Source organism: Asterias amurensis, chromosome 1, assembly GCF_032118995.1.
Source record: "Asterias amurensis chromosome 1, ASM3211899v1".
Classification (NCBI taxonomy): Eukaryota; Metazoa; Echinodermata; class Asteroidea; order Forcipulatida; family Asteriidae; genus Asterias; species Asterias amurensis.
Window position 1 is genome coordinate 24,239,663 of NC_092648.1, and position 24,218 is coordinate 24,263,880.

A 24,218-nucleotide genomic window follows, 5' to 3' on the forward strand; every position below is an offset into this window, starting at 1 on the left:
TATAAAAAAAAACTAACCTAAACAAACTGATTTATTTCTTTATGAGCCAACTTTCACAGTTTGCAATTTTGTTAAGGTTTATTTTATTCAAAAACCACAAATCGGGTCCAAAATGCCAAATTAAAAGACACCTTACATCAGAACACCTGATATTGCCCTACGCAAAGCAAAGCAAACGCCAACTTCGCTTGAAATTCCTTTAAAAATATATTCAGCCCGTTGTAATATACAATGACGTAGTTGTTCAGACTAATCACACTCTCGTACTTTGGTGTCCATTCGACAATTTTGTAGTTCCATTCAAAGTTTGATTATTCTATTTTACCCTGGTTTTAGCTAGTATATAGTCACTAAACTACAATTAAAGAAATACTTGTTGCCTACATGTAATTATATTTAGCTCCACTCCTAAGATCAACAAAACAAACTATTTTTTTGTTTAGTCTTGCGCATTATTTTCGGTATATGAGGTGTTGTGACGTATGGAACTATAATATGAGAACAGAGTGCGTTCCTTCTAGGCCTATTTCTGATAACAGTGCGGAGTAGTATCCATTGAGTTTGGTTGCAGTTTGCTCACAGGGGGCCTTCATTTCCCACTGGTACTTCGTGCAACTTGGTAAGGTTGTGGAGTTGGTTGTGGATCTGGTGAGTTTATTGCTTTATTAGCTAAATCATAAATGGAGTTATTTCACTTGTCATTGTCTTAAAATAAATTGGCTTGCCTTTACCATACTTTGTAATGTTAACATCCATATGTTCCAATTACAGCTTGGCGTAGTGAACATAGTAATTGCTTGCCACTTTGGTGTTAGGCAAGATAGTTGACTTTCTTAGACGCAGTTTCTCATAAACATATAATGAGCTTTCATAAAAGATTATGGGACTCTGTTTTACAACTTGGATTGTAATTGATTAAATTTGTGTAGCTTTACTTAATTTAAATGAGTATACTGTCTAAAATATGGTTGTTCTGATTTTCGTTAACAAAATTGTCTGTGTTTGCTTTTTGTTCATCATAACTCGTCCGAATGATATGAAATTGTAATAACCGAGAGTCGAACAAATTAATTAAATAAATTAAATCAACAATCAAGAATTTTTGTAAGTTTCATCGATCCCTTCTGAATGAATACTCCAACCCTTGACATGGTGAGGAACACTAGCTCGACTCACAAGCGAACCCTGCCTCTTTTCGATAAGTGTATTGGTTTTTTTTATATGCGTTACGCAACACACGGGACCAACGGCTTTACGTCCCATCCGAAGGACGAAGCAATAGTTGAGTGTCTTGCCTAAGCAAACAAGTGTCCAGACTGGGGATTCGAACCCATACTCTGCTGATCAGAAACACCAGAGTTTGAACTCGGTGCTCTTATTCGCTCGGCCACGACACTTCCACGCATGCAAAAATACTAAGAGAGGCGTATAGAAGTACCCTGTCCTTCTTCTGTCATTTTTCTTTAGAAATCCCTTGTGGGGTATTGTCCACTTTCGATTTACTTGTGGGATACCAATGTTCGCTTTGTTGAGGTACCCCACAAATAGGCATTATGTGAGTAGGGTATGGAGTGTAAATATGCCTCCAATGTCCTTCTTTTGCTAGACTTGACTCAAGTCCCAAGCCCGTGCCATCCCCAGAAAACTACTGCTTTGTGATGCTCTGCATTCCAAAACCTGTTCCGCTTGCGGGACAGGGACTTGACGATGTCGCAGTCGCCTGATATGTAAATGTATTCACTTATGAATATGTAACATTGTTACGTGTTACGTTTTGACCAATCAAACGCACCCAAAAAGAAGACTAGTTCATTTGTCACTTGTGGGTTAAGTACTTAGTTGATGATTGAATTACATTTTTTAATAACAAATTAATTATAAAAAAGAAAGCACTTAATGTTCATTTGAATTTTAAGTAATACGTTGTAACATACATTGGGGTCGGTTTTGTTTGCAAAATTTGAATTTTGGGAAGTGCAATTAAACGACTTATGACACCGACACCCCCTTGCCTGCTAATGAGTTTACCCGCCCCACGTGCGTGCCGCGTATAGACGCGTGCCTTACAACGTCTTCTACTGTGATGTCACAGAGTATAATGAATATTTTACCGGCAGGTCAGCGCTTCCACGCTCCCATTGGTTTTGTACATCTCCCCATTTGGGGAGATTTTCCAATAACAACGTGCAGAGTAAGAAACGACTTCGTCAAGTCCCATTCTCGGGACCACATTTTGACGGCGAGCGCGCACTGTAATGTACGACACGGGGTTGTTTCATAGTAAGTTGAGGTAATAGCTAGGGACCTCTCACACGAGAATGGGACTTGAATCAAGTCTATTCTTTTGCTAGTCCTAACATTTTGTTAACAGCTCCCATGGGATTTGCTCACATTTTCCAACCTGAACCCTTTAATTGTTCGGCCATTGTCCTCTTTTGTTTTATGGATTAGTTTGAACTATAACCACCGATCTGGGGACCTCTTCTTTTTCCTCTTTCGTATTTTCAGTATGGTGTTTGTTTTTGCACATGAAGAGATTTCCCCCATCATCTTCCTGAGGAAGTTACAAACAGAACTTGGCCTTGTATTTTCAAACAAACACTTCCTGTACGCGAGACTGGTACCGAGTAGTAGAAGGTTGAAGTATTACACCCCCCCTCTTTATGATGGGTTGACTCTTTGAATAACCAATATTGTAGGAAGGGATGGTGGGGAAATGCAAAAAGTACAAGTATGCAGTGGTACCAGACTTGATGGCAGGAAACAGGGTTGGATGACAACTCCAACCCTTGGCATTGTGAGGAACACTAGCTAGACTCACAAGCAGCCTTAGCCAGGAACCGGGGCGAACCCTTTCTCTTTTCGATAAGTGTACTGGTTTTTTTTTATGCGTTACGCAACACACGGGACCAACGGCTTTACGTCCCATCCGAAGGACGAAGCAATGGTTAAGTGTCTTGCTTAAGCAAACAAGTGTCACGACTGGGGATTCGAACCCATACTCTGCTGATCAGAAACACCAGAGTTTGAACTCGGTGCTCTTATTCGCTCGGCCACGACACTTCCACGCATGCAAAAATACTAAGAGAGGCGTATAGAAGTACCCTGTCCTTCTTCTGTCATTTTTCTTTAGAAATCCCTTGTGGGGTATTGTCCACTTTCAATTTACTTGTGGGATACCAATGTTCGCTTTGTTGAGGTACCCCACAAATAGGCATTATGTGAGTAGGGTATGGAGTGTAAATATGCCTCCAATGTCCTTCTTTTGCTAGTCCTAACATTTTGTTAACAGCTCCCATGGGATTTGCTCACATTTTCCAACCTGAACCCTTTAATTGTTCGGCCATTGTCCTCTTTTGTTTTATGGATTAGTTTGAACTATAACCACCGATCTGGGGACCTCTTCTTTTTCCTCTTTTGTTTTTTCAGTATGGTGTTTGTTGTTGCACATGAAGAGATTTCCCCCATCATCTTCCTGAGGAAGTTACAAACAGAACTTGGCCTTGTATTTTCAAACAAACACTTCCTGGACGCGAGACTGGTACCGAGTAGAAGGTTGAAGTATTACACCCCCCCCCCCCCTCTTTATGATGGGTTGACTCTTTGAATAACCAATTTTGTAGGAAGGGATGGTGGGGAAATGCAAAAAGTACAAGTATGCAGTACTACCAGACTTGATGACAGGAAACAGGGTTGGACTACTGATGTTTTTTAAAATATTTTTTTTTCATTCTACACAAGACATGGTCTGTGTTAACGTCATTACTTTGAAAGCCTTGAACCCTTGCTCTATATTTGAACAAATACGATACTTCATAAGCAATAACAACCCTTCCACCAAAAGACGCCGTAAAAGGACGCCCTCTTTCGGTGCTTCGACAATGCCGACATTCTCGTCAAGTTTCTGTCGTAACAAAATGGTGCCCAAAATCACAGCCATTAAACAAATGCAATAGAAAAGGACCACGAAAATATCAAGACGATCAGAAACATAGTACGAAAATTAGCACCAAGATCCGTTTTTTTCGCGGGCCGTTATAGGCATGGCAGTGGTGAGGTCTGTCTATTTGAAGACCATTAAAGATCTTTACTTGAACTTATTTGCACTGTTTTCGAACTTTTGGGGTGAGTGCAGATTTTATACCAAGATATATGTAGTGTTAATTTTGTCCAAATTTTATTTTTCTCTCTCACCCTTGGAGCACACTGATGAGCGTCTCATGCGCCTATCTCTTTTTCCTCTTTTAAACTCACAGGAGGCGCTGGTTTGGTTTATTTTTGGTTCCCCTTTTCCCCACTATTTTTGTCTGTTGTTGTCTCAGACTTTTTCCCAAATGACGAGCGTGAGTTTTGTCTGTTTCGTGTCTAGGAGCTTTGGGGTCGGGTTTGTTTGCTGCAAAACCCCGGGGTAGCATGTCGTGCGGAAAGAGGAAGACCAAAATCCAGATTGACCCTATCTAGGCCCTATGGTGTTTCCTTTACAAAAGTCTTCTTCACAAAACAGAAAGCGTATTGTTCGTATAGTGATAACACGTACTTTTTGTCCCTCCGTTGTTATTGACGTTCTGTTTCACCATGCAATCTTTCGATACCCTCGATAAATTTCCAACCAGGCAAAATGTGTATTTTTATTATTTTCCTCAAGTCAAAGAACTTTTCTGTGTAGAGTTCGCTTAAGAAGATATTTGTTAAGGAAACACCATAAGCACACAAACATGCTCGTTCCGGCCGGGGCAACATGCCAATATGGCAAGATGTATAGGACTACTTTTAATTTCTGATTGCGCCAAAACCATAACCATATAACTTCCTTCATCGAAACACTATTTATGATGTAATGTTTTCTTATTCTCCCTGAAACTTTTGAAATGTTGTGAAACAGATTTGAAGTTTTACGTGTTCTTAGACCTTATAATGAAAATGCTACTTTTTCTGGTAATGATGAGGTCATCGAAGACGTCATAACATAAAGTTTAAAGGCAGTGGACACTATTGGTATTTACTCATTATAGTTATTAATATAAAACCTTAATTGGTAACAAGTAATGGGGAGCTGTTGATAGTTTAAAACATTGTCAGAAACGGCTCCATCTGCATTAACATAGTTTCGAGAAAGAAGTAATTTTCCACGAATTTGATTTCGAGACCCCAGATTTAGAAATTGAGGTGTCTGAATTAAGCATCTGAAAGCACACAACTTCGTGTGACAAGGGTGTTTTTTCTTTCATTAATATCTCGCAACTTCGACGATCGATTGAGCTCAAACTTGTACAGGTTTGTTATTTTATGCATATGTTGAGATACACCAAGTGAGAAGACTGATCTTAGACAATTACCAAAGTGTCCAATGTCTTTAACAAATATGTATATATATTTATATCTAGAGAACAATAAACGATAGACCTACAAAGTATTTGCACCATGAAAGCTCTTGATGCATGCATAGTACAAACTTTACAATCACCTCTACTTTCGGCCGAAACCGGACGTTGAAATACATGTATGCATGGATGTATGTATAAATTGAAACACCTATACTAAATATCCGTAACCTACGCCATCTTGGATAAAAAGTGCGCATCGAAAAGTTCCCGGCCTTTAGACTTGCCATTTTTTCTATGATGTCTTAGATCAGATTGTATTTTTCCTTTGAATGTTAATACTTATCACATCCTCATGTTAAAGCCGTTTTGCATAAATCACCAAGCTAGATGCAACTCCTATGGCCGTCTGGTAATCAGTGGAGCCATCTTGCGTAAAGTGGCGCGGCTTACAGTGAATGGAAAGAAGCAGACCTTTGAAGACCCCTTACTTTCCCCCAAAAATGTTTCTATGAAGCAAAGAGCACATCACCAGTCTTCATTTGTTGTTTGTTAATGGACAGAAATACTTGGTTCTTAATGTGCACTTAGTTCTTCAGCCTGTGTAAGTAATAGTAATAATAGTAATAACTATATAGCGCATTTCATAATAATGCACTTTACTTGTGCCCTGGTCACTTGGCCAGTAACTTCCCTTTAATTCTTCTCAGCTCCCTGAAAGCCCTGAGCTGCCGTGTTGCCCCAGGGGCTTTTTCGTACACAATATCAACATCTACCTTATCAGGTACCCATTTATACCCCTGATGGGTGAAGAATAATAAATCATTTTGCTCAAGGACAAAAGTTCACGACCATCACGACCGGGATGTGAACCGTCACTCCGATGATCCTAACCACCAGAACTTTAAGGCGAAGTTCTAAATCATTCGTCCATGCCACTCTACAGTAGGGCTGAACCTTCAATATTATGCTTCGTTACTAAGCTTCAATAATCCAATTTATTGTTTAATTAATTACCTGCAATCATCGACATATCGGTATCATTACTGAGTCAGTATGACATAAATGTTGTTGTTGTTGTTGTTGTTGTTGTTGTTGTTGTTGTTGTTGTTGTTGTTGTTGTTGTTGTTGTTGTTGTTGTTGTTGTTGTTGTTGTTGTTGTTGTTGTTGTTGTTGTTGTTGTTGTTGTTGTTGTTGTTTTAGTTGTTTGTGTTGTTTTTGTTGTGGTTTTTGTTGTTTTTGTTGTTGTTTTTGTTGCTGTTGTTGTTGTTTTTGTTGTTTAGGCTAATGTGATGTCGTGATTTTGAGGCACTTCACTGCTTCAATTATGCAGGCATATCAAACTATATTGTCATGTGTTGTTCCAGGTTTTACTGGTATCAAGGCTGGACAAGATGATTGAACTAACACGTATCCTGATTGGGTCGCTGGTACTCCTGCTCATGGTCAACGAATCCTACCAGAGTAAGACAGTGAACTGTATTTCCAAATAATTACTCATATAATAACTGTGAGGAATTTTGCTAATTTGAAATTCTAATTCCACAATCCTGTAATCCGGGATAGAGCTCGCCATGTGTTCTGAGAAGGGCGTTCTTCATGTATGCAAGGATGTGGAAGATCTATACTAAATAAATCTGTAACCTACGCCATATTGGATAAGAAGCACGCCATCAAAAAGCGCTCGGACTTAGACTTATTTATTTTTATTTTTTTGTGATTCTTATTTGTTTTTCTTCGATCAGTTATACGATTTTCATTTTGCCCATTTCTCATTATGCCCCTCATAATGAAGACATTGCGTTATATCATGCCCCTCATCATACCTGACTCCTTTGATTCAATAGTGAGGTCGTTCACACGCCGTACTAAAGTTGGTCTAAGTCCACTTAGACCGGTTCGGGTTCAACTTTTGTGCGTGTGAACGCAAATAAAGTTAGACCGGATCGGGTTTAAACCCCAAAACTTAAACCGTCCAGCGAGGCGGTCTAAGTCTAAACCGGTTCGGGTTTATCTTTTAACACTGCGTGTGGACAGAATGACATCCGGTTTTAACTCACAACGGACGACCCATTGTGTGGTTCAATGCACACGCCCGGGACCCGGAGTGCTTGTATACGGTTTCTGTTGCCTCTGATGCTGAAAAGCACCGAGTATTTATATTACTTTCTTGCCGCTTACCGAGTTGGCGAAACCCTCTCGATCGGTGTATGCAGTTTAACACAGGCCCACGCCCATGATTTATTAAATTCTGAAACAAAATTATATTTTCCAAGCTTTTTTTGTTGAGTGTCCTATAATAAATTGAAACTGTTTTTCATGCGTATACTACGAGCGCAGCGAAGAAGCATATTTTTTAATGCTTCTCACATGTACAGCGCTGCCATCCCATAGTGATCACTCTTTGATATCCCATAGTTATCCATCACCGATCCCGTGGATGTGCCTTTCTATTGCCGTCACCGTTACTAGCGTGCTGTACTTTCAATCTAGGAGAATGAACTGCAGTGGGCGCGAGGCTGTGTGTAGGGGAAATTCCCTACGCCAGCAATATCACCACGTTGTTGTTGGGAAGTTGGGAAAATACTGCGAAGTACATGTATTTACGTAACTTGCACGTGTATAGTTGTGTTTATGAACGAATCGGAATAAAAATCGCGGCACCAGCTTTTGAGAGATCACAGCTTCCAATCGAACAAACTAAAAGTATTTATTAAATCGGAAACAGTAGTATAAAACAAAACGCACAAATGAAACGTGTGCTGTTTCATGGAATATGGACAATATTTTGGTGAGTTTTCTCGGCGGTTTGTATCAATATTTTGTTTGTTTAAAAAAAAAAATTCGAGTCGTGTTCATGTTTGTTTTAGGTGCCCATATCATCCCAACGGTAAAACTGTTACCGCGTTCGATTTGGCCATTTGTATCCAATAATTATGCCCTGATGATCATCCAGGGCATGGGGCACTCAGTATCTCGGCATACTTGGTGCATGAATCTGATGAATAAAACCGGATGTTAGAGCAACGGGGTCGCGTCTACTTTGACCTCTTAAAACCGAAGATAAACCGGATCGGGTTTAACTCTGTGCTGTCTGAACGCAAGGGGTTTTTATTTTTACGACCACCCCCCGCTGCTCGTAAAAGTTAGACCGGTTCGGGTCTAAGTTAGTACACTGTCTGAACATACCCTGAGTCATGTTTCATTAGAAGAAATAACATTGTGATTCGCACTACTTAATGTTCTTTCTTTATTATGATACATTTCTAGCCAGATGTTATAACAGTCGGGGCGTCCGCGATACCGATGGCCGCTTTTGCTTTGATACCAGCCTGTCTTGTTGGTCCAATAAGTTGGAGCCAGCTCACCTGTCAGACATAAACAACGAGTTCCACCTGTTCACCCGTCAGGGTAACAGTGACAGACGCTGCTATTACCGACGACACTTATACTGGGACGACCCCGACACATTCGATAGTTTCCACAGCTACAAGAAAACAATTGTTATAATCCATGGCTGGCGAACAGGGTTTGAGGACAGATACATCATGCCACTCTGTCATTCGTTCATGAAATTGGTATGTATAACTTTTGTGTCTAGATACCTTCCGCAGCGTTCTCATTGGTTGTTCGAGTGATGTATGAAGTGCGTTTTGGCGACCCCAACCAAGCCCAACCGAGAAACGAGTCGGTTACCGTTTGGTTTGAACAGCCTCTCTATCGCGGTTTAAACGCGAAAACGCTCAACCGATGACTAAACAGTTTCTGGTTTTGGGTCGCCAATACGCACTATATACAAATACCCTTTCGCACTCCATTGCTCAAGCGCTTACTGTTGATTGGGGTGCATGCTGGCCTAGCTAGCGATCAAACTTGATCATTTATAGCTTAACCACAGTGCATCTCATTCCACGTCTAACGTGCTCGTAACGAGTATTGACGATAATATGTGCGTAAATCCGGGGTGGGGATATTGAGGATTGCATCAGTCACACTTCGTATTACATACGGCAGGCCGCGTATTTTTTGCCCAGGACAGATGAGGCCACTTACCATTTAATGGGCGCATGCTAAGTGGCCTCATCTCATCTGGGGAAAAAATACGCCAGCAGGCCAAATCTTATAACACTTATAAAACAATACTGTCACATTATACAGGGCAACTACAACATCATCATGGTGAGTTGGCCATCGTACGATAATTATGAACGGAGTGTGATGGATATCGTACTGGTTGCAAAGGAACTTGCCTTACTGCTGGAGGAGTTGCACGAGCATCGAGGTTTACAGTACGAAGACGTCCACATGTTGGGGCACAGCCTTGGTGCCCATCTGGCAGGGTACACTGGCATGTTCTTAAACGGACAGATCGGGCGTATTTCAGGTATACAGCTAGACTTGAGTTAAAATCTAGCTGAGATCGCGATTGTTTTAGCTGAATCGGACAGGCAACCCCAGCCCGGCACCTCGCGCGTTTTGCGTACTAACACATTATGGATTGACGATAAAAACTATTTAAACATTCAATATATTTCGATACTTTCAAATCACACTTCCAGTGGGTTCTGGGAAAGAAAAAAACATGGCCAGGCAAGGTTATACACCGATGGGAACGAAGTTGATATAATTATCTATGGTGAGAACTATTATGTGCCTTTTTTTAAATTTATTTAAATTTCGGGTCAAATTGATCGGCCAACCCAAAATTTTACACATAGCAATTATTATTTGGCTTTTATAATTGTGAGTTTACCCTATACAGGCCTCGACCCTGCGAGACCTGAATTCAGGGAGTACCTCGGCACTTCAGATTGCCATTTGGATAGAACTGACGCTGACTTTGTTGATGTCATCCATACGGATGGACCACTCCATCTGTTCGGACTTTATGAACCGGTAAGTTTTTGTTTAGCCCGAAAATAAGCCCCAAAAGAAGATGTGTTCGGCTGAAGCTAGAGCCCCTAATTAAAAAGTAATTGGCATATTGTGCACCCAATCTTTTTGTTAAATTAATGATATGAATGAATATCTCTGACACAGGTGGGTCACCAAGACTTTTATCCTAACCATGGCGACCTCGACCAACCAGGCTGTTTTTTGAAAATCCACTGCAGTCACATGCGAGCAATTGACTACTACTTATCCAGCATGAAGAACTTCCACATTCGGCCCGGTCGAACCTGTTCCTTCGACACCCTGACTCGGATGTGGCCGCCCCGTTGCAGCGGGACATGCCCTCGGATGGGCATCCATGCAGAGAAAGGAGACGGCTCTGGAAGATTCTTCATCAGGATGAATTCCAACAACTGCGGATACCGCTTCATTATGTAGACGTTTGGATAGGTTATGTTTTGATATATTAGTTGTCTTTTTTTCTCGTATAGAGACCTACTCAGAACTCGGTTGAGTATCTTTGTTTGATCAGCAATCGTAAACGTTTCTATTATTCTGCAAGTTTGATACACAGATATTGTTTAAAGGCAGTGGACACTATTGATAACTATTCAAAATAATTATTAGCATAAAACTTGTTAACGAGTAATGGGGAGAGGTTGATGGTATCAAACATTATGAGAAACGGCTCCCTCTGAAGTGACGTAATTTTGGAGAAAGACGTAATTTTCCACGAAATGGTTTCGAGACCTCAGATTCTGAAATTGAGGTCTCGAAATTAATCAAGCATCTGAATGCACACAACTTCGTGTGACAAGTGTGTTTTTTTCTTTCATTGTTATTTTGCAACTTTGACCACCGATTGAGATCAAATTTTCACAGGTTTGTTATTTTATGCATGTGTTGAGATACAGCAAGTCAGAAGACTGGTCTTTGACAATTACCCACAGTGTCCAGTGTCTTTAAAGGTTTTGTGTACTTTTTGTACGACACAAAACATAATGTCCGCAGGTTTACATTTTGTTTACACAGTTTGAAGATAATGATGGTCAAAATATACCCGCTTAAAATAATTCTTGCTGAGGTGCTGTAGTTTCTGAGAAATGAGTAAAACAATGTCACAAAAGTAATGTTCGTCTCGGGAGACGAACATCATTCTAATTTGTACAACGTATTTACCAGTAGTGTCATAACGATAGTCTCCTGAAAACATCACTCCCTGATGTTCACCTTTTTTCTCTAAAGAACTTGACGAGACAAGAAGCTGAAACATCTACAGGTAAGTTATATTACATACATCTACCATGAGTTTAGGGATTCCTGTCATGTTCAAAAACCTACAAAAGGAACCGACACCCTTTCAAACTCTTAGCCTATATTATTTACTCTAATATAATATAACTTTGACAATATTTAGCGGCATGTTAATTGGCTTGTTACTTTACATATTTAGTCTTAAGCGCATTTGTCCTATAAAAGGGGGTGTGGGTGTCTGGTATAGTTTAAATAAATAAACGATAAGGGTGAAATAGTGTGTTTAACAACGCAAACATAATTGCATTAATATGAGTAGATGGTCTTGGGTTCAATTACATTTCGATCATCGGGGGAATATGTGTTTAAATGGAGGGCAAATTTGGTTGTAAACGGAGGACTCAAACGGCAAACTATGCACACACTTCTTCTGTAAGCGCCCTCTTTTTAATTGTCTACCTCCGTTAAGCCCGGTTCATACTTCCTGCGAATGCGATACGAATGTTGACGTCACAAATTCGCAACGAATAATTCGCAGCAGTTCAACTTTGTTCAACTCACTTGCGAATATCGCTGCGAAAGGAGGGTTGTGACGTCAAAGTTACGTAAAAGTCGCTTCGCATTCGCATTCGCATTCGCAGGAAGTATGAACCGGGCTTTAGTGTACGGTGGGGGAACTATCCCCGGCGTACAGATTTCCATAAGACACCATCACGTTACAGGCACAGGACACAATTAGTAACTACTCAAAATAATTGTTAACAACAAAACTTACTCGCGGTAACGAGCAATGGAGAGCTGTTGATTCTTTTAGAAACGGCTCCCTTCTGAAGATACAGTTTTAAGGAAAGAAGTTATTTCTCACTCAAAAATAGAGGAGTTCAGGCCTGAAGCATTTAAATAAGCATTTTAAAGCACACAAATTTTTGCAACAATGGCATTTGTTCTTTCACTATTCTCTTGCAACTTCGATGATCAATATGGAGTCAAATTTTGGCAGATTTGTTTTAATGCATGTGTTTGGATACACCAAGTGAGAATACTGGTCTTTGACAATAATTAAACGCCAGTGCCTATAAACCGGAGATTTTTGATTCAAATTACACTCTGTCAATTTGTTTTTGTTAACTTTGAAGTTATTTAAAAACAAAAGTTGTAATGCATGAATTTGTCTCCCCCTGACAGTTGTTATCATGGCACCTTCAAGAGTATGACGCAAGAAAACATTAAACAAAAGAAAAGACAATAATAGGCAGTATTGAATTGAGTTTTAAAGGTTTCTATTAAGCTTGTATTATAATGATGCAAAATGTATAATGAATTCCACAAACAAGTAGCATACGCCCTCTAACACCAACTTTCTTTAGTGCGAACGAGGCTCAAGGACGTTTTGAGAATCTCGATGATCGTAAACCAGGTAGAGGGGAATGAATGAAGAACAAGTATATCCAGGGGCTAAACCATTGAGGGCCCGAAAAGTAAAAACTAAAATTTTCAAAGAAATTCAATCTCGAATTATAGGAATCAGGTTAACAGATTTTACTAAGCAACACGTTGCCTTGCAACGGTCGAGTTGGTCTTTGAAGAGCGTTCTGTAATCGTTTGTTATAAAATGCATATTCTCCAGAAGACGATCAGAGCATACTGATCGAAACGTCGAGTTAAACCAACGGTTCTTTTCAGAACCACCCCAACTCATTAAGAGATTATTACATGGTGTTACCGCAAACTCTTCTATATCTTATCTCCACCATGCAAAGTTTCATATTGTTAGAAAGATATTGTAAAAGTAGGTTACAATGATCTACACAAATATGCCTCGAAATTGCGTGGATTTCTTTTTACCTTGTCGACTGACACGGTCGGTCATTTATGGGAGTCAACATTTTGACTCCCATAAATGGCCGACCGTGATAGTTCGCGACGTAAAAGGATCAGTGGATCAGTATAATATTTTACTTTTAAAACATCTTTCCAACCGTATGCATTTCATAACAAACGGTTTTAAACGCTTTTAATATACCAACTCGTCCGATCCAAGGCAATGTGTTCCTCTAGTTTGTCACAAGAAGTATCACATCGTTTTGTACCCAGTAACACTCGATTTTAAAAATAAATCACACATGTTTTAACAAGCTGTATACCAAGGACTGCTCTTTGAGTTCCGATTCTTGTTTAAGAGTGTTGTTTGATCATCTTATGAAGCGACGTCCTAATTTGTACACGAAAGCGCAGCAAGGACCCAATCCGTAAGATAAACCGGATCCATGTTGGTTAAATTCCCCACTCGGTTTCACTAGACAGTATAGACACTCACGGTCTAAATGCATCCCGAGGAAATGTCTTTGAACCTTCCTATTGTCCATGTACTTAACATTTTCTCATATACATGTGTGTACTTTGTACACAAATTTCCCTTTGGATCATCCAATGTAGGCTTCAGATTTGTCCACTTGGAGACCTTTTATTTTAGGTTTTCTTGTGACCTGATTGTACCGAATAGAGCACACAAACACACATGTTTTAAGACATACGAAGTGACAAGTGCGTGAAATAGCTGTGCTGTATTCAATTTATACGAGTAGTGCAGAGGTACATGCAGCTGGCCAAATTAACACAGTAGGCAATAAAGTGGTAGCTCAAAGACATTGTTGAGTTGAAAGTTGCCTGATTTTAAGCTTGATCGGCCAGGGATAGACCAAGGTACAGGCAAAAAGGAATGAATAGTTCTGCTGAGTTTTGTTTGTATCCTCATTTATAATAGAAGGTATGTGATGGGATCATGCCTCAAATTGAAGTTGGCACACGGTTAGTGTTGCGACTTTGCGTCTCGGGCGGCAGAGGGCGTGCTTCGTGTGCGCAATAAAAAAACGAATACTGCGCTTTAGGAAGCCGTTGTTTAAAAGCACGAAACAAATCTGATGTAGTCGATAACTTTCACGCTGCACAGAATTGCAGGTTTTTAGGGTTCAGAATCAATCATTATTGGCCTAAAGTCCAACTGCAGCCAGGGAGGGTCGCTCAAAGGGAGGGACTGCTATTAATATTGATACAGATTAAACATCCTGCACTTGTCATAAACCAGGCAACGAGAGAACAGATTAAAACAGAAGTACAGTAGGCCTACTACTCTGGTGTGCGACGGTGTTTTGCTTGGTGTATGTATCACTATAAATAAGTTGGGCAACTTAAGGTCTCTGATTAACAGTTCTATAGTTAGAGTGCCATGAGAAAGATATTTGAGTACAGGTCCATTGCAGATTTGTATTGAAAGAAAACATTAGGATAATAACAAGAAACAATAATTCAACTTACATCAAATGTATATCAAACATTTCCCCTTATTTGCTTCACTTTTTGAGTTTCATAATACAACTTGGTGTTGTTCCACGGCCAAACGCAGAAAAAAATACTTTAGTGATGATGGGAGTAAGTAATTTCCCATGAGTCATTTAAACGCCCCCACCCCCCCCCCCCCCATTTAAACCAACCTCTGGTAAAGGAGAAAAATGAGTTTTATACTATGATAACTTTTGTGACTTTTTTTCTGTTTTATTTCTATTTGAATTGCTCCCCGAATAGAAGCCATTAGGCCCAACAGTATATGACAAAAGGGAAGAAGAAGGTGGAAAAAAGAAAGAAAAAAAAAGACCGAAATGGTGAAACTTAAGTTAAAATCAGAAGTCTTTGTGTGAATCTGTTTGGGGGTATACCCCGTTGTAGTGCTTGTGAGTAGGTATACATTATTCAAACCGGGAGGCGTTATAGATACTAACTTGTGTGCGTGTGAAAAGAATTGTTGATTTGCCTCGCTAATTATCACAATTAGATAAAACCATGCGAGTAAACCGATGGAAACAGAATGATAAGGAGGGGGCCTGGGACTCGCTAAAAGAAGATTGTGGTTCAATGGAGAAAGTACTTCGGAATCCACAAAATGTAGCTAGTTTTACAAGCACATATTAATTTTACATAAAATTTGACGAGGGGAAACGTACTCTGTTTTAGCAAAAAGCACATAAGCCTAATGTAGATTGGAGATCTATCTATGCACCATGTTTTGATCATTCTATCAACAACAAACTTCACACAAAAGTCTCTTGAATTGTCTTTATATCAAACAAATAGCGGGCTATATATCTGGCACGACCTAAAATGGTTAGGAAACCTTCGTAGAAATAATGATGAAAGCCAGTATGTGACATAGTATAACTATTTTGTCCTGATTGTCTAGGGCATGAGTAGACCATAGATTAAAGGGACAATCGGACGAGTTGGTCTTTAAAAAGCGTTTGTAACCGTTTGTTATAAAATGCAATGTTAGGAAAACCATACAATTTCGAGGCATGTTTGTGTGAATCGTTGTATTCTATACTTTGAGAACATCTTTCTAACCATATGCATTTTATAACAAACGGTTACAAACGCTTTTCAAAGAACAACTCGACCGATCCAAGGCAACGTATTCCTATAACATGAAAGAAAACAAGCACCCTCCCCGCACCCCCCCAAAAAAAAAACATTTCAAAAGAAAATTAGATAAACCTCCCCTATATGGATGATGAAAGGGTGAATGGGTATATACAGTTCTTCAAGATGTATATTTCATCCATTGTGTTCGCTCCATATTTCAAGGTCAGTATGATTATTGTTATGGTTGATATAATTACTTTAGTATTATTATGTCAATGTCTAAGGATGCGGCCGTTGTCGGTGCTCCTTACTTGGGTGCGGACGCGTTGTGGCCCAATGTTGCTTGGCGACGCAATCCTCAGTATCATGATCAGTATTAGTATATCCCTTGGGTGTGTAATGCAAATAATCTTCCTAGTTATATTTTGTGCGCGTGCCATATCCAAAGCTTGTTTCATCAAATGCAAACCCCCATAAAAAAAATACATATAATAATATTAAATCCCATATGTGCCCGGCAACCTCTAAAACAACGACTTCATCAACAAAATCATAATAATAATATGGAACACCCGCGTCTGTTGGAGCAATATTACAATGCAGAAAACTCAAATATTCGTTGGTTCGAATTAAACTATGGAAGCCTCGGAACGTCATATTGTTTTAAACAACAAGTATTTTTAAAATATACTGATCAGGCTATATTTCGGCGTGCCTAAATGTCAAATGAAACACAGTGTGAACTCTTGTTATGAAATGATTTCGGGGAAACGAAATTATATTTCGAGGTTACGAAACAATATTTTGAAGGAACACGTTGCCTTGGATCGGTCGAGTTGGTCTTTGAAAAGCGTTTGTAACCGTTTGTAACAAAATGCATATGGGTAGAAAGATGTTGTAAAAGTAGAATACAAAGATCTACACAAACATGCCTCGAAATCGACTGTTTTCCTTCAGCCTCGTCGACAAACACGGTCGGCCATTTATGGGAGTCAAAGTTTTGACTCCCATAAATGGCCGACCGTGTTAGTTTGCACAGTAAAATGAAAACCGTGCAATTTTGAGTGATACTTGTGTGGATCATTATATTCTACTTTTAAAACATCTTCCTAACCATATATATTTCATGACAACAATCTAAACTGTACAATTCCAAATATTTTGTGTCCTCAAAGGAAGACGTTGCCTTGGATCGGACGAGTTGGTCTATGAAAATCGAACTACATAGTCAATATAAGTCATCAGAACGCTTTTCATAGACCAACTCGTCCGATCCAAGGCAACGTCTTCCTTTGTGGACACAAAATATTTTGAATTGTACAGTTTAGATTGTTGTTAATCTTTCTCAGAGGGGCTCCATAATACCTTAGCTATATTATGTAAACATCTCTGAACATATTTTCGAATTTACCTTTTAACCACAAAATTTCGATTGTGCTGCGACATCCTTTAAGTTAAATTAAAAACATATTACGGAACGTCTTTTGGCAACAATGTCATGTTAAACATAGTGGTGCGTGTCAGTTGGTGAGTATTATTGGTTCTGATCAAATAATTACAATGTGAACGTTACTCTCGTTGTTTTAAGCTTTCAATGCGATTATTCATGTGCAACCATACTATATTTCAACAGTTTGTTATAATATTATGACTATATCTAGATAATATGTTTCGAACTACATAGTCAATATAAGTCATCAGAACTTGAGTTTAAAATAGCATAATTTTCGAGAGTTTCCAAAAAAGACTCTAAGAACGTATTAGGCATACGAAGAATTGTGTCATTAGTTTTAAATCAAATTGTATGCGCATATTGTACGAAGAATGGGTTAAGTTGTACCTTTCGTCAAATTTGAAAACACCTGTGTCTGATGACTTTATAAATCGGGAGTCCTTCATTTACCCCCCCCACCCCTCTAAAAGTATGTTTTAAATACCCGTATCAAATAAGCACGGTCATTAAGAACCAATCGATCGGTATACCTGCTATAGCCAATCCACGAATGATAATCAACATTTCAATATCATTACTTCACTCAATTAAAGAGTAATTCTCACTACTGATGTACCTGTTTATCGTTAATGGCAATTAACATAAGCAAGGTGTAATCACGGAGCAATGTATAACTAGAGGTCCTGACTCTTTGAAGGTGCTTCAGCACAAACAAGCAGCTAAAGCACAACATTAGGCTCACCACAATAAAGTTACCAACCAAAGTGCCATGCCATGCCATATTTGTATTGACTGCAAACATTCATGCAAACTAAAGTTTGGAAACGTACACCAGGTATAAGTCACTCAAATTAAACGTGCCAACGACTATCGAATTACAAATTTTACACTCGGCACCATTATGAAACATTGTGTGATAAGCCCACGGTATCCAATTTTACGGTCCACAATTACCTCAAGCATTACGTAATGACGTCGAATCGGGTAGGCGTCCCTGATTTTGACCCCTCCCCACACAAACCCCACAGCCAACCATACAATATCGTTGCACGTTTTTCTATATTATTTGGTGTATTAATTTGTATATTTTGTTGTTCCTATATGTGCCAGTTTTACTTGTAATGTGTTCGTGTTGGACTGCCTGACCGCCATTGTCAGTTTATTCAAGCTTTAAAAAAAAAAATAACAAAAATCTTGCAATTAATATTAAAACAATAACATTTTTTATGTTAATTTTTTGTATTACTATATGAACTATTTTTAACTTGTAAATGTACTTTTTCGCCTTGTTACGATTGTTTAGTATGGATGATTATTGAGCCACGACTTTGGACACTTAAAAAGCTTCATTTATGTAACATTTATATATTTAAATCTTGTTTTCAGATTATTATACATGTTTTAATTCTATTAGTAAGAACTTGAGTCCGATGATATCGGCATTATTTTATTTATAAAACATAAAAATTATTTCGGTGGAAATCAGGCATTGAAACTTTACGAACCAATTGAAATAAAACAAAGGTTGTACATGCACATTTAAAAAAGAAAGGATAAAAAAGGCCTATATGGATAGTAAATAAGTTTCATTACAAGCCATGGGTGAAGATAATGCCGATCGACAGCTTTAAGATTCCATATATGGCAAACACAAAACGTCAGTTTTCGGGTGCATTTCACAAGCTTTGGATCCTCGGCCTCTAATTGGCCCTTTAATGGGCAACTGCGCAATCAATGGGCGTGGTTTGTGTGGGTGTCATGAAGAATGAAACCTTTACTGCGACGGTTCAGCTTTTCATATCATCGAAGTGTTCTGTCAACTCAACAGGTAAGTGAACAACTCAGCTTGTATTGCTTTTATCGTCATAGAGTGATAGCAGACAACTGATACAATCGATCGGGTCTCAATTGTACATTATTCGGGGTCAGGAAAGCGGGGAGTGGGGAGGGGGAGTGGTGGTCAATTTGTCTGGCGTTCCAGAATGACTCGAAATACGAGTAGAATTTACACGATCTTGTGGATTCCTTTGTCCCGGTACGCTATCTTCTGCCTGTAAAGGTTTACACATTTGGGATCTGAATCCTGGATCTATGTTCTGGTAATATCCCCGCGTCTCTATACCGTACGTCTGTTTGTTGTGTAATCTTCAAAACTTTAATATTGGTTGAGAAGATTTTGAGTTTTTTTCAGCTGAAGTATTTTTAGCACACAAATTTGTGCAACAAGGGTGTTTTTTTTCTCTCATTGTTCTCTTGCAACTTCGATGACCAATTGCGCCCAATTTTTAACAGGTTTGTTATTTTGTGCATATGTTGGGGTAGCCCTACACCAAGTGAGAATACTGGTCTTTGGCAATTGCTAAAGGTGGTGTCCAGTGACTTCAGATTGGAAGTAAAAGGTTTCAAGTGACAAGATGCTTCTTTACAATTTATTCCGGGCTTCCCTTACTTATAAACATGTATAACTGTTGTTTTAGGTTTTACTGGGAACACGGCTGGGCAAGATGATTGAACTAACGCGTATCCTGGTTGGGTCTTTGGTACTCCTAGTCATGATCAACAAATCCTATGGTAAGACAGTGTAAACTGTAATCCCCCGGTCAGAACTTCGACCCGGATCCCCGTGGGACCTGATCCGTTTCCGAGTCAGTATGACCCGGATTGTCAAAATGACACAGAAACGTGTCAAGTTGACGCAGAATCCGAGCTGAAGTCCAATTTTTAAAGGCACCGGACTAGTCACACGTTTGGTAATTGGGGGCGGAACCCGGATCAGGAGTTTTATAGTGTGTTCAAAATAATTACTGTACACAAACTCTGAGTGTAATTTTGTTATAGGCTAATAATAATCTCTGAAATTTAATTAAATGTCGTTTACGATGGGCCGAGTCAATTAAATGGAAAAGTGGTATATAATATGCATTGTGTCTGCATAAAACCATACATAAACCTAATTTAACAAGCTTGAATGTACAAACGCGCGGCATACACATTATTCTTTATTAATAAAGGCAGTAGACGCTATCGGTAATTACACAAAATAATTGTGAGCATAAAATCTTACTTTGTAACAAGCAATGAGCTGTTGATAGTTATATAACACATTGTTAGAAACGGCTCCCTCCGAAGTAACGTAGTTTTCGAAAAGAAGTAATTTTTTACGAATTTGATTTCGAGACCTCAGAATTAGATTTTGATGTCCTTAAATCAAGCATCTGGAAGCACACACAACTTAAGTGTGTTTTTTCTTCCATTATTATCTAGCAACTCCGACGACCAATTGAGTTCAAATTTTCAAATTTTTACAGGTTTGTTATTTTGTGTATAATTTATGTTGAGATACACCAAGTGAGAAGACTGGTCTCTGACAATAACCAAATGTGTCCAGTGTCTAATTTATATTCATCAATACACACAATAATTTATGCAACAACATGCAGATAACATCTATTTCGGTGGACACCTTTTTGCCTCTTAAACAAGAAGGATTACAACATTCGTATTGCATTCGCATTCGCAGGAAGTATAGACCGGGCTTTTATATGCGGGCTTGGAATAAATAAAGAAACAATGCTTCATTTTCAGCCGAGTGTTATGACCGTGATGGCACCGTAAACCCCGATGGCCTCTTCTGCTTTAATAGCGACGAACCATGTTGGTCCAGTTTGGACCCATCTCGTCTGGCAACCATGGACAACCAGTTCTACCTGTTCACTCGTGAACTGACGGGTGAAAACAAGTGCTCGGGTGGCGGGAATGAGCTTTCCTGGGACGATCCCAACACTTTCGGCGATATCTCCAACTCTAGAGAAACAGTTGTGATAATCCACGGTTGGACGAGCAGCAGTGGAAACGAATACGAATCTGCAATGTGCGATGCGTTCATGGAATTGGTATGTAGCCTATGGGTGCGTTCGTTTAGCTTCCCTGGGTCGACCCCGATGTTGCGTATTATATTTTTTTCCAGGACGAACGTGGGCACACAATTACCCCAGAACCAGACAAAAAACCCCGAGGTGCACTGACGTCACCACGGGAAGGCTCACGTGGTGACGTGCCTGGTTTTTTTTTCTGGTTCGAGGACGAACGTGGGGTAATTGTGTGCCCACGTTCGTCCTGGAAAAAAATATAATACGCAACATCGGGGTCGACCCAGGGAAGCTAAACGAACGCACCCTATATAGGGTGCGTTCGATTAGCTTCCCCGGGTCGACCCCGGTGTGTGGCGTTTTTCTTTTTCTAGGAGGAACATGTGCAGATAATTACCCACATTCGTCCTGGAAAAAAACCGCCACACACCGGGGTCGACCCAGGGAAGCTAAACGAACGCACCCATATTATGTTGTACATAGACGTATTAGATTTGAATGTTGTTTGGTAATGGCGTGTGGATCAAAAGTCACCACCTAAGTTTGAATTCCTCAGATTATAGAGACAGTTGCTAAGTCACATGATTAGGATAAGCTTTTGCGTAGAAGTATAAGAGTGGCATGGTGATACCCTGGATGTTGTCCCGCAAGAATTGTTTTATGGGTGTTAACCTATAACACAGTTCTGTCTGAAAGGATGTGTATGGCACAATATGGGTCTGCTCATCTGATGGAGGTTAACCTTGTTTGTAGCGAACTTGGATAAAACAATATTAATGAAACAATCATCTGGTATATTTGCGAGTATAGTTTGGCGAGCACATGGCTATATGAACGTGAGATAGGTAGGCCTATCACATGAGACTACAACCTCTCTCTAAGATTGATCGTAATTAGCTGCAAATCAATCGTAGTTGCTAAGAAAAGTGTGATGTCACAATACGAATCACTATGGTGATACCTCAAAATTTGTCTTGCGCTGGATTTTATTGCTTGGTGAAATCGGCCCCTGGTCACACAGGCCCCAATAACAAGAACGAAAACGAGAAAGAAAACGAGAACGATAAAAATGCACGCCCTTTAATGGTTGAATGAGCGTGGGTTCTGCATTCAACCAATCGATGGCGTGCATTTTTAACGTTCTCGTTTTCGTTCTCGTTTTCGTTCCCGTTATTGGGGCCTGTGTGACCGGGTCTTTATGTCAAATTAATAAGTAGTCTTTACAGGCTGGTCCAGGTAAGTTTACCATGATTGCTTCTCCGCTCACTGGAGTTGTTGTTCCCCCTAGGTTTAACACAGTATGTCATTTACAGGGCGACTATAACATCATCATGGTAAATTGGGCGTTGGCGGCCGATAATATAAACTACTTTCGGAGTAAGATGGATTCCAGACTAGTTGCAAGGGAACTTGCAGTACTGCTGAAGAAGTTGCACGAGCATCCAGGATTAGACCTAGATTACGCAAACGTTCACTTGGTGGGGCACAGCCTTGGTGCCCATTTGGCGGGCTACACTGGCGATTTCTTACAAGGACAGATCGGGCATATTACAGGTAAGGACATATAGACTTGACTTCAGTTCTGAGGTTGCGTTTTTTTACATCTACATCAGCCACACCCCCTGCGTTCATGCATACGAATTTCAGGAAGATTTTTTTTTATCCTATAGGATGAATTTTATTTCACAGACGCAGTTTCCCAGATCCACTTGCTCCTAATAATTGTTGTACAAGTAAAAAGTATACTGAAATATGTATGATGAAGTACAGTAAAAACAAATAGAACATGTTTATTTTCGGGTGAATTCGATATTACTATACCTCATACATATTCATGACCGAGAGTCGAGTTCTCAGTATCAACATCACATGACCCGATTTATGCCAAAAGACATTTCTTAAAGATTTGTTTCTCGAAAGACGAATGTTGAAAAATGATGCTGATTCAAAACATTTGTACATGTCTGGTGGACGTGAGATAATGTCATAGCAATAATTCATTGTTTATAACACCGTTAACAATTGGCCACTTGTTTTGTTTTTAATGCAAAATAAACCTTAAACGAATGCTTTCATCAAAATAATTTGAAAACAAAATAGCTTTTCAAAAATTTAAATCTCAATTTTCAGGTAAAATCGGCCACCCAATATAGTTGGACCTTGCGTATGAAATCAGAAGGAAGACTTTGTTTGTTTTTTAACTGTTCGATTGTTTAAGTCATACAATGAAGATAATATAATTTACTACATCGAAAGCTGCTGCACTTCTAACCAAGTCAGTTTTTGTTGCCGTTATTTCACGAGTGATAACCAAACAGTTGCATTTTTGACGTGAACTATAATCTTGTCTTTTTGTTGGTTAATTCAACAAATTCTCATGTACAATCTTATACTGCTGGACTATGAATTATTACAGTGGACACTCGGTAACTGTCAAAATATTAATCTTCTCACCTTGTGTATCTCAACATACGCATAAAATAACAAACCTGTGAAAAATTGAGCTCAATCGGTCGTCGAAGTTGCAAGATAATAATGAAAGAAGAAAACACCATTGTCACACGAAGTTGTGTGCTTCAGATGCTTGATTTCGAGACATCAAAATAATTCAAAATCCGAGGTCTCGAAATCAATTTCGTCGAAAATTACTTTTTTTATCGATAACTACTCTACTTCAGTGGGTGAGCCGTTTCTCGCAATGTTTGGTTATCGTCAACAGCTCCCCATAACTCGTTACCAAGTTCGGTTTTATGCTAATAATTATTTTAAGTTATTACCGATAGTGCCTTTAAATGTGTGCAGTTCTAATGTTTTTGAATTTTATTGTGTTAGTGTGTATGTGTGCGTGTTTATTCGATATATTTATATATTTGATATTATTGTTGTTGAGAGACGACGTCGTCTTGTATCCAGCTTTGGATTTAACAATGTTATATCTATCTAATCTATCAAATCTACAGGCCTTGACCCTGCGAGACCCCTTTACAGATAGGAAAAAACAATGCATTCTGGGAT

The 24,218-nt window shown here is 39.3% G+C and overlaps 2 protein-coding genes across 5 annotated transcripts in view; both read left to right on the plus strand.

Annotated features, from left to right (window-relative positions):
- Nucleotides 1-517: 517 nt before the first annotated feature.
- Nucleotides 518-13,618, plus strand: LOC139933838 (pancreatic lipase-related protein 2-like). Of its 4 annotated transcripts, XM_071928070.1 has the most exons (7): nucleotides 550-648; nucleotides 3,430-3,555; nucleotides 6,689-6,785; nucleotides 8,592-8,899; nucleotides 9,480-9,705; nucleotides 10,084-10,217; nucleotides 10,362-13,618. In XM_071928070.1, exons 3-7 carry the CDS (start codon nucleotides 6,716-6,718, stop codon nucleotides 10,650-10,652), a joined length of 1,029 nt encoding a protein of 342 aa, XP_071784171.1. In that variant the 5' UTR covers nucleotides 550-648; nucleotides 3,430-3,555; nucleotides 6,689-6,715; the 3' UTR covers nucleotides 10,653-13,618. The 4 variants fall into 4 exon arrangements, with proteins under 4 accessions (XP_071784162.1, XP_071784171.1, XP_071784179.1 ...); XM_071928061.1 differs by lacking the exon at nucleotides 3,430-3,555 and having other exon boundaries at nucleotides 518-648; XM_071928078.1 differs by lacking the exons at nucleotides 550-648; nucleotides 3,430-3,555 and adding an exon at nucleotides 2,033-2,280.
- A 6,220-nt stretch (nucleotides 13,619-19,838) lies between these two features.
- The window catches only part of LOC139939221 (pancreatic triacylglycerol lipase-like), an 82,505-nt gene continuing 78,125 nt past the window's right edge, over nucleotides 19,839-24,218 (plus strand). Inside the window, exons 1-3 of the mRNA XM_071935026.1 lie at nucleotides 19,839-19,905; nucleotides 20,920-21,227; nucleotides 22,517-22,757. Of these exons, the coding sequence (XP_071791127.1) occupies nucleotides 19,839-19,905; nucleotides 20,920-21,227; nucleotides 22,517-22,757 (616 nt within the window). The remainder of the gene's footprint in view (nucleotides 19,906-20,919; nucleotides 21,228-22,516; nucleotides 22,758-24,218) is intronic.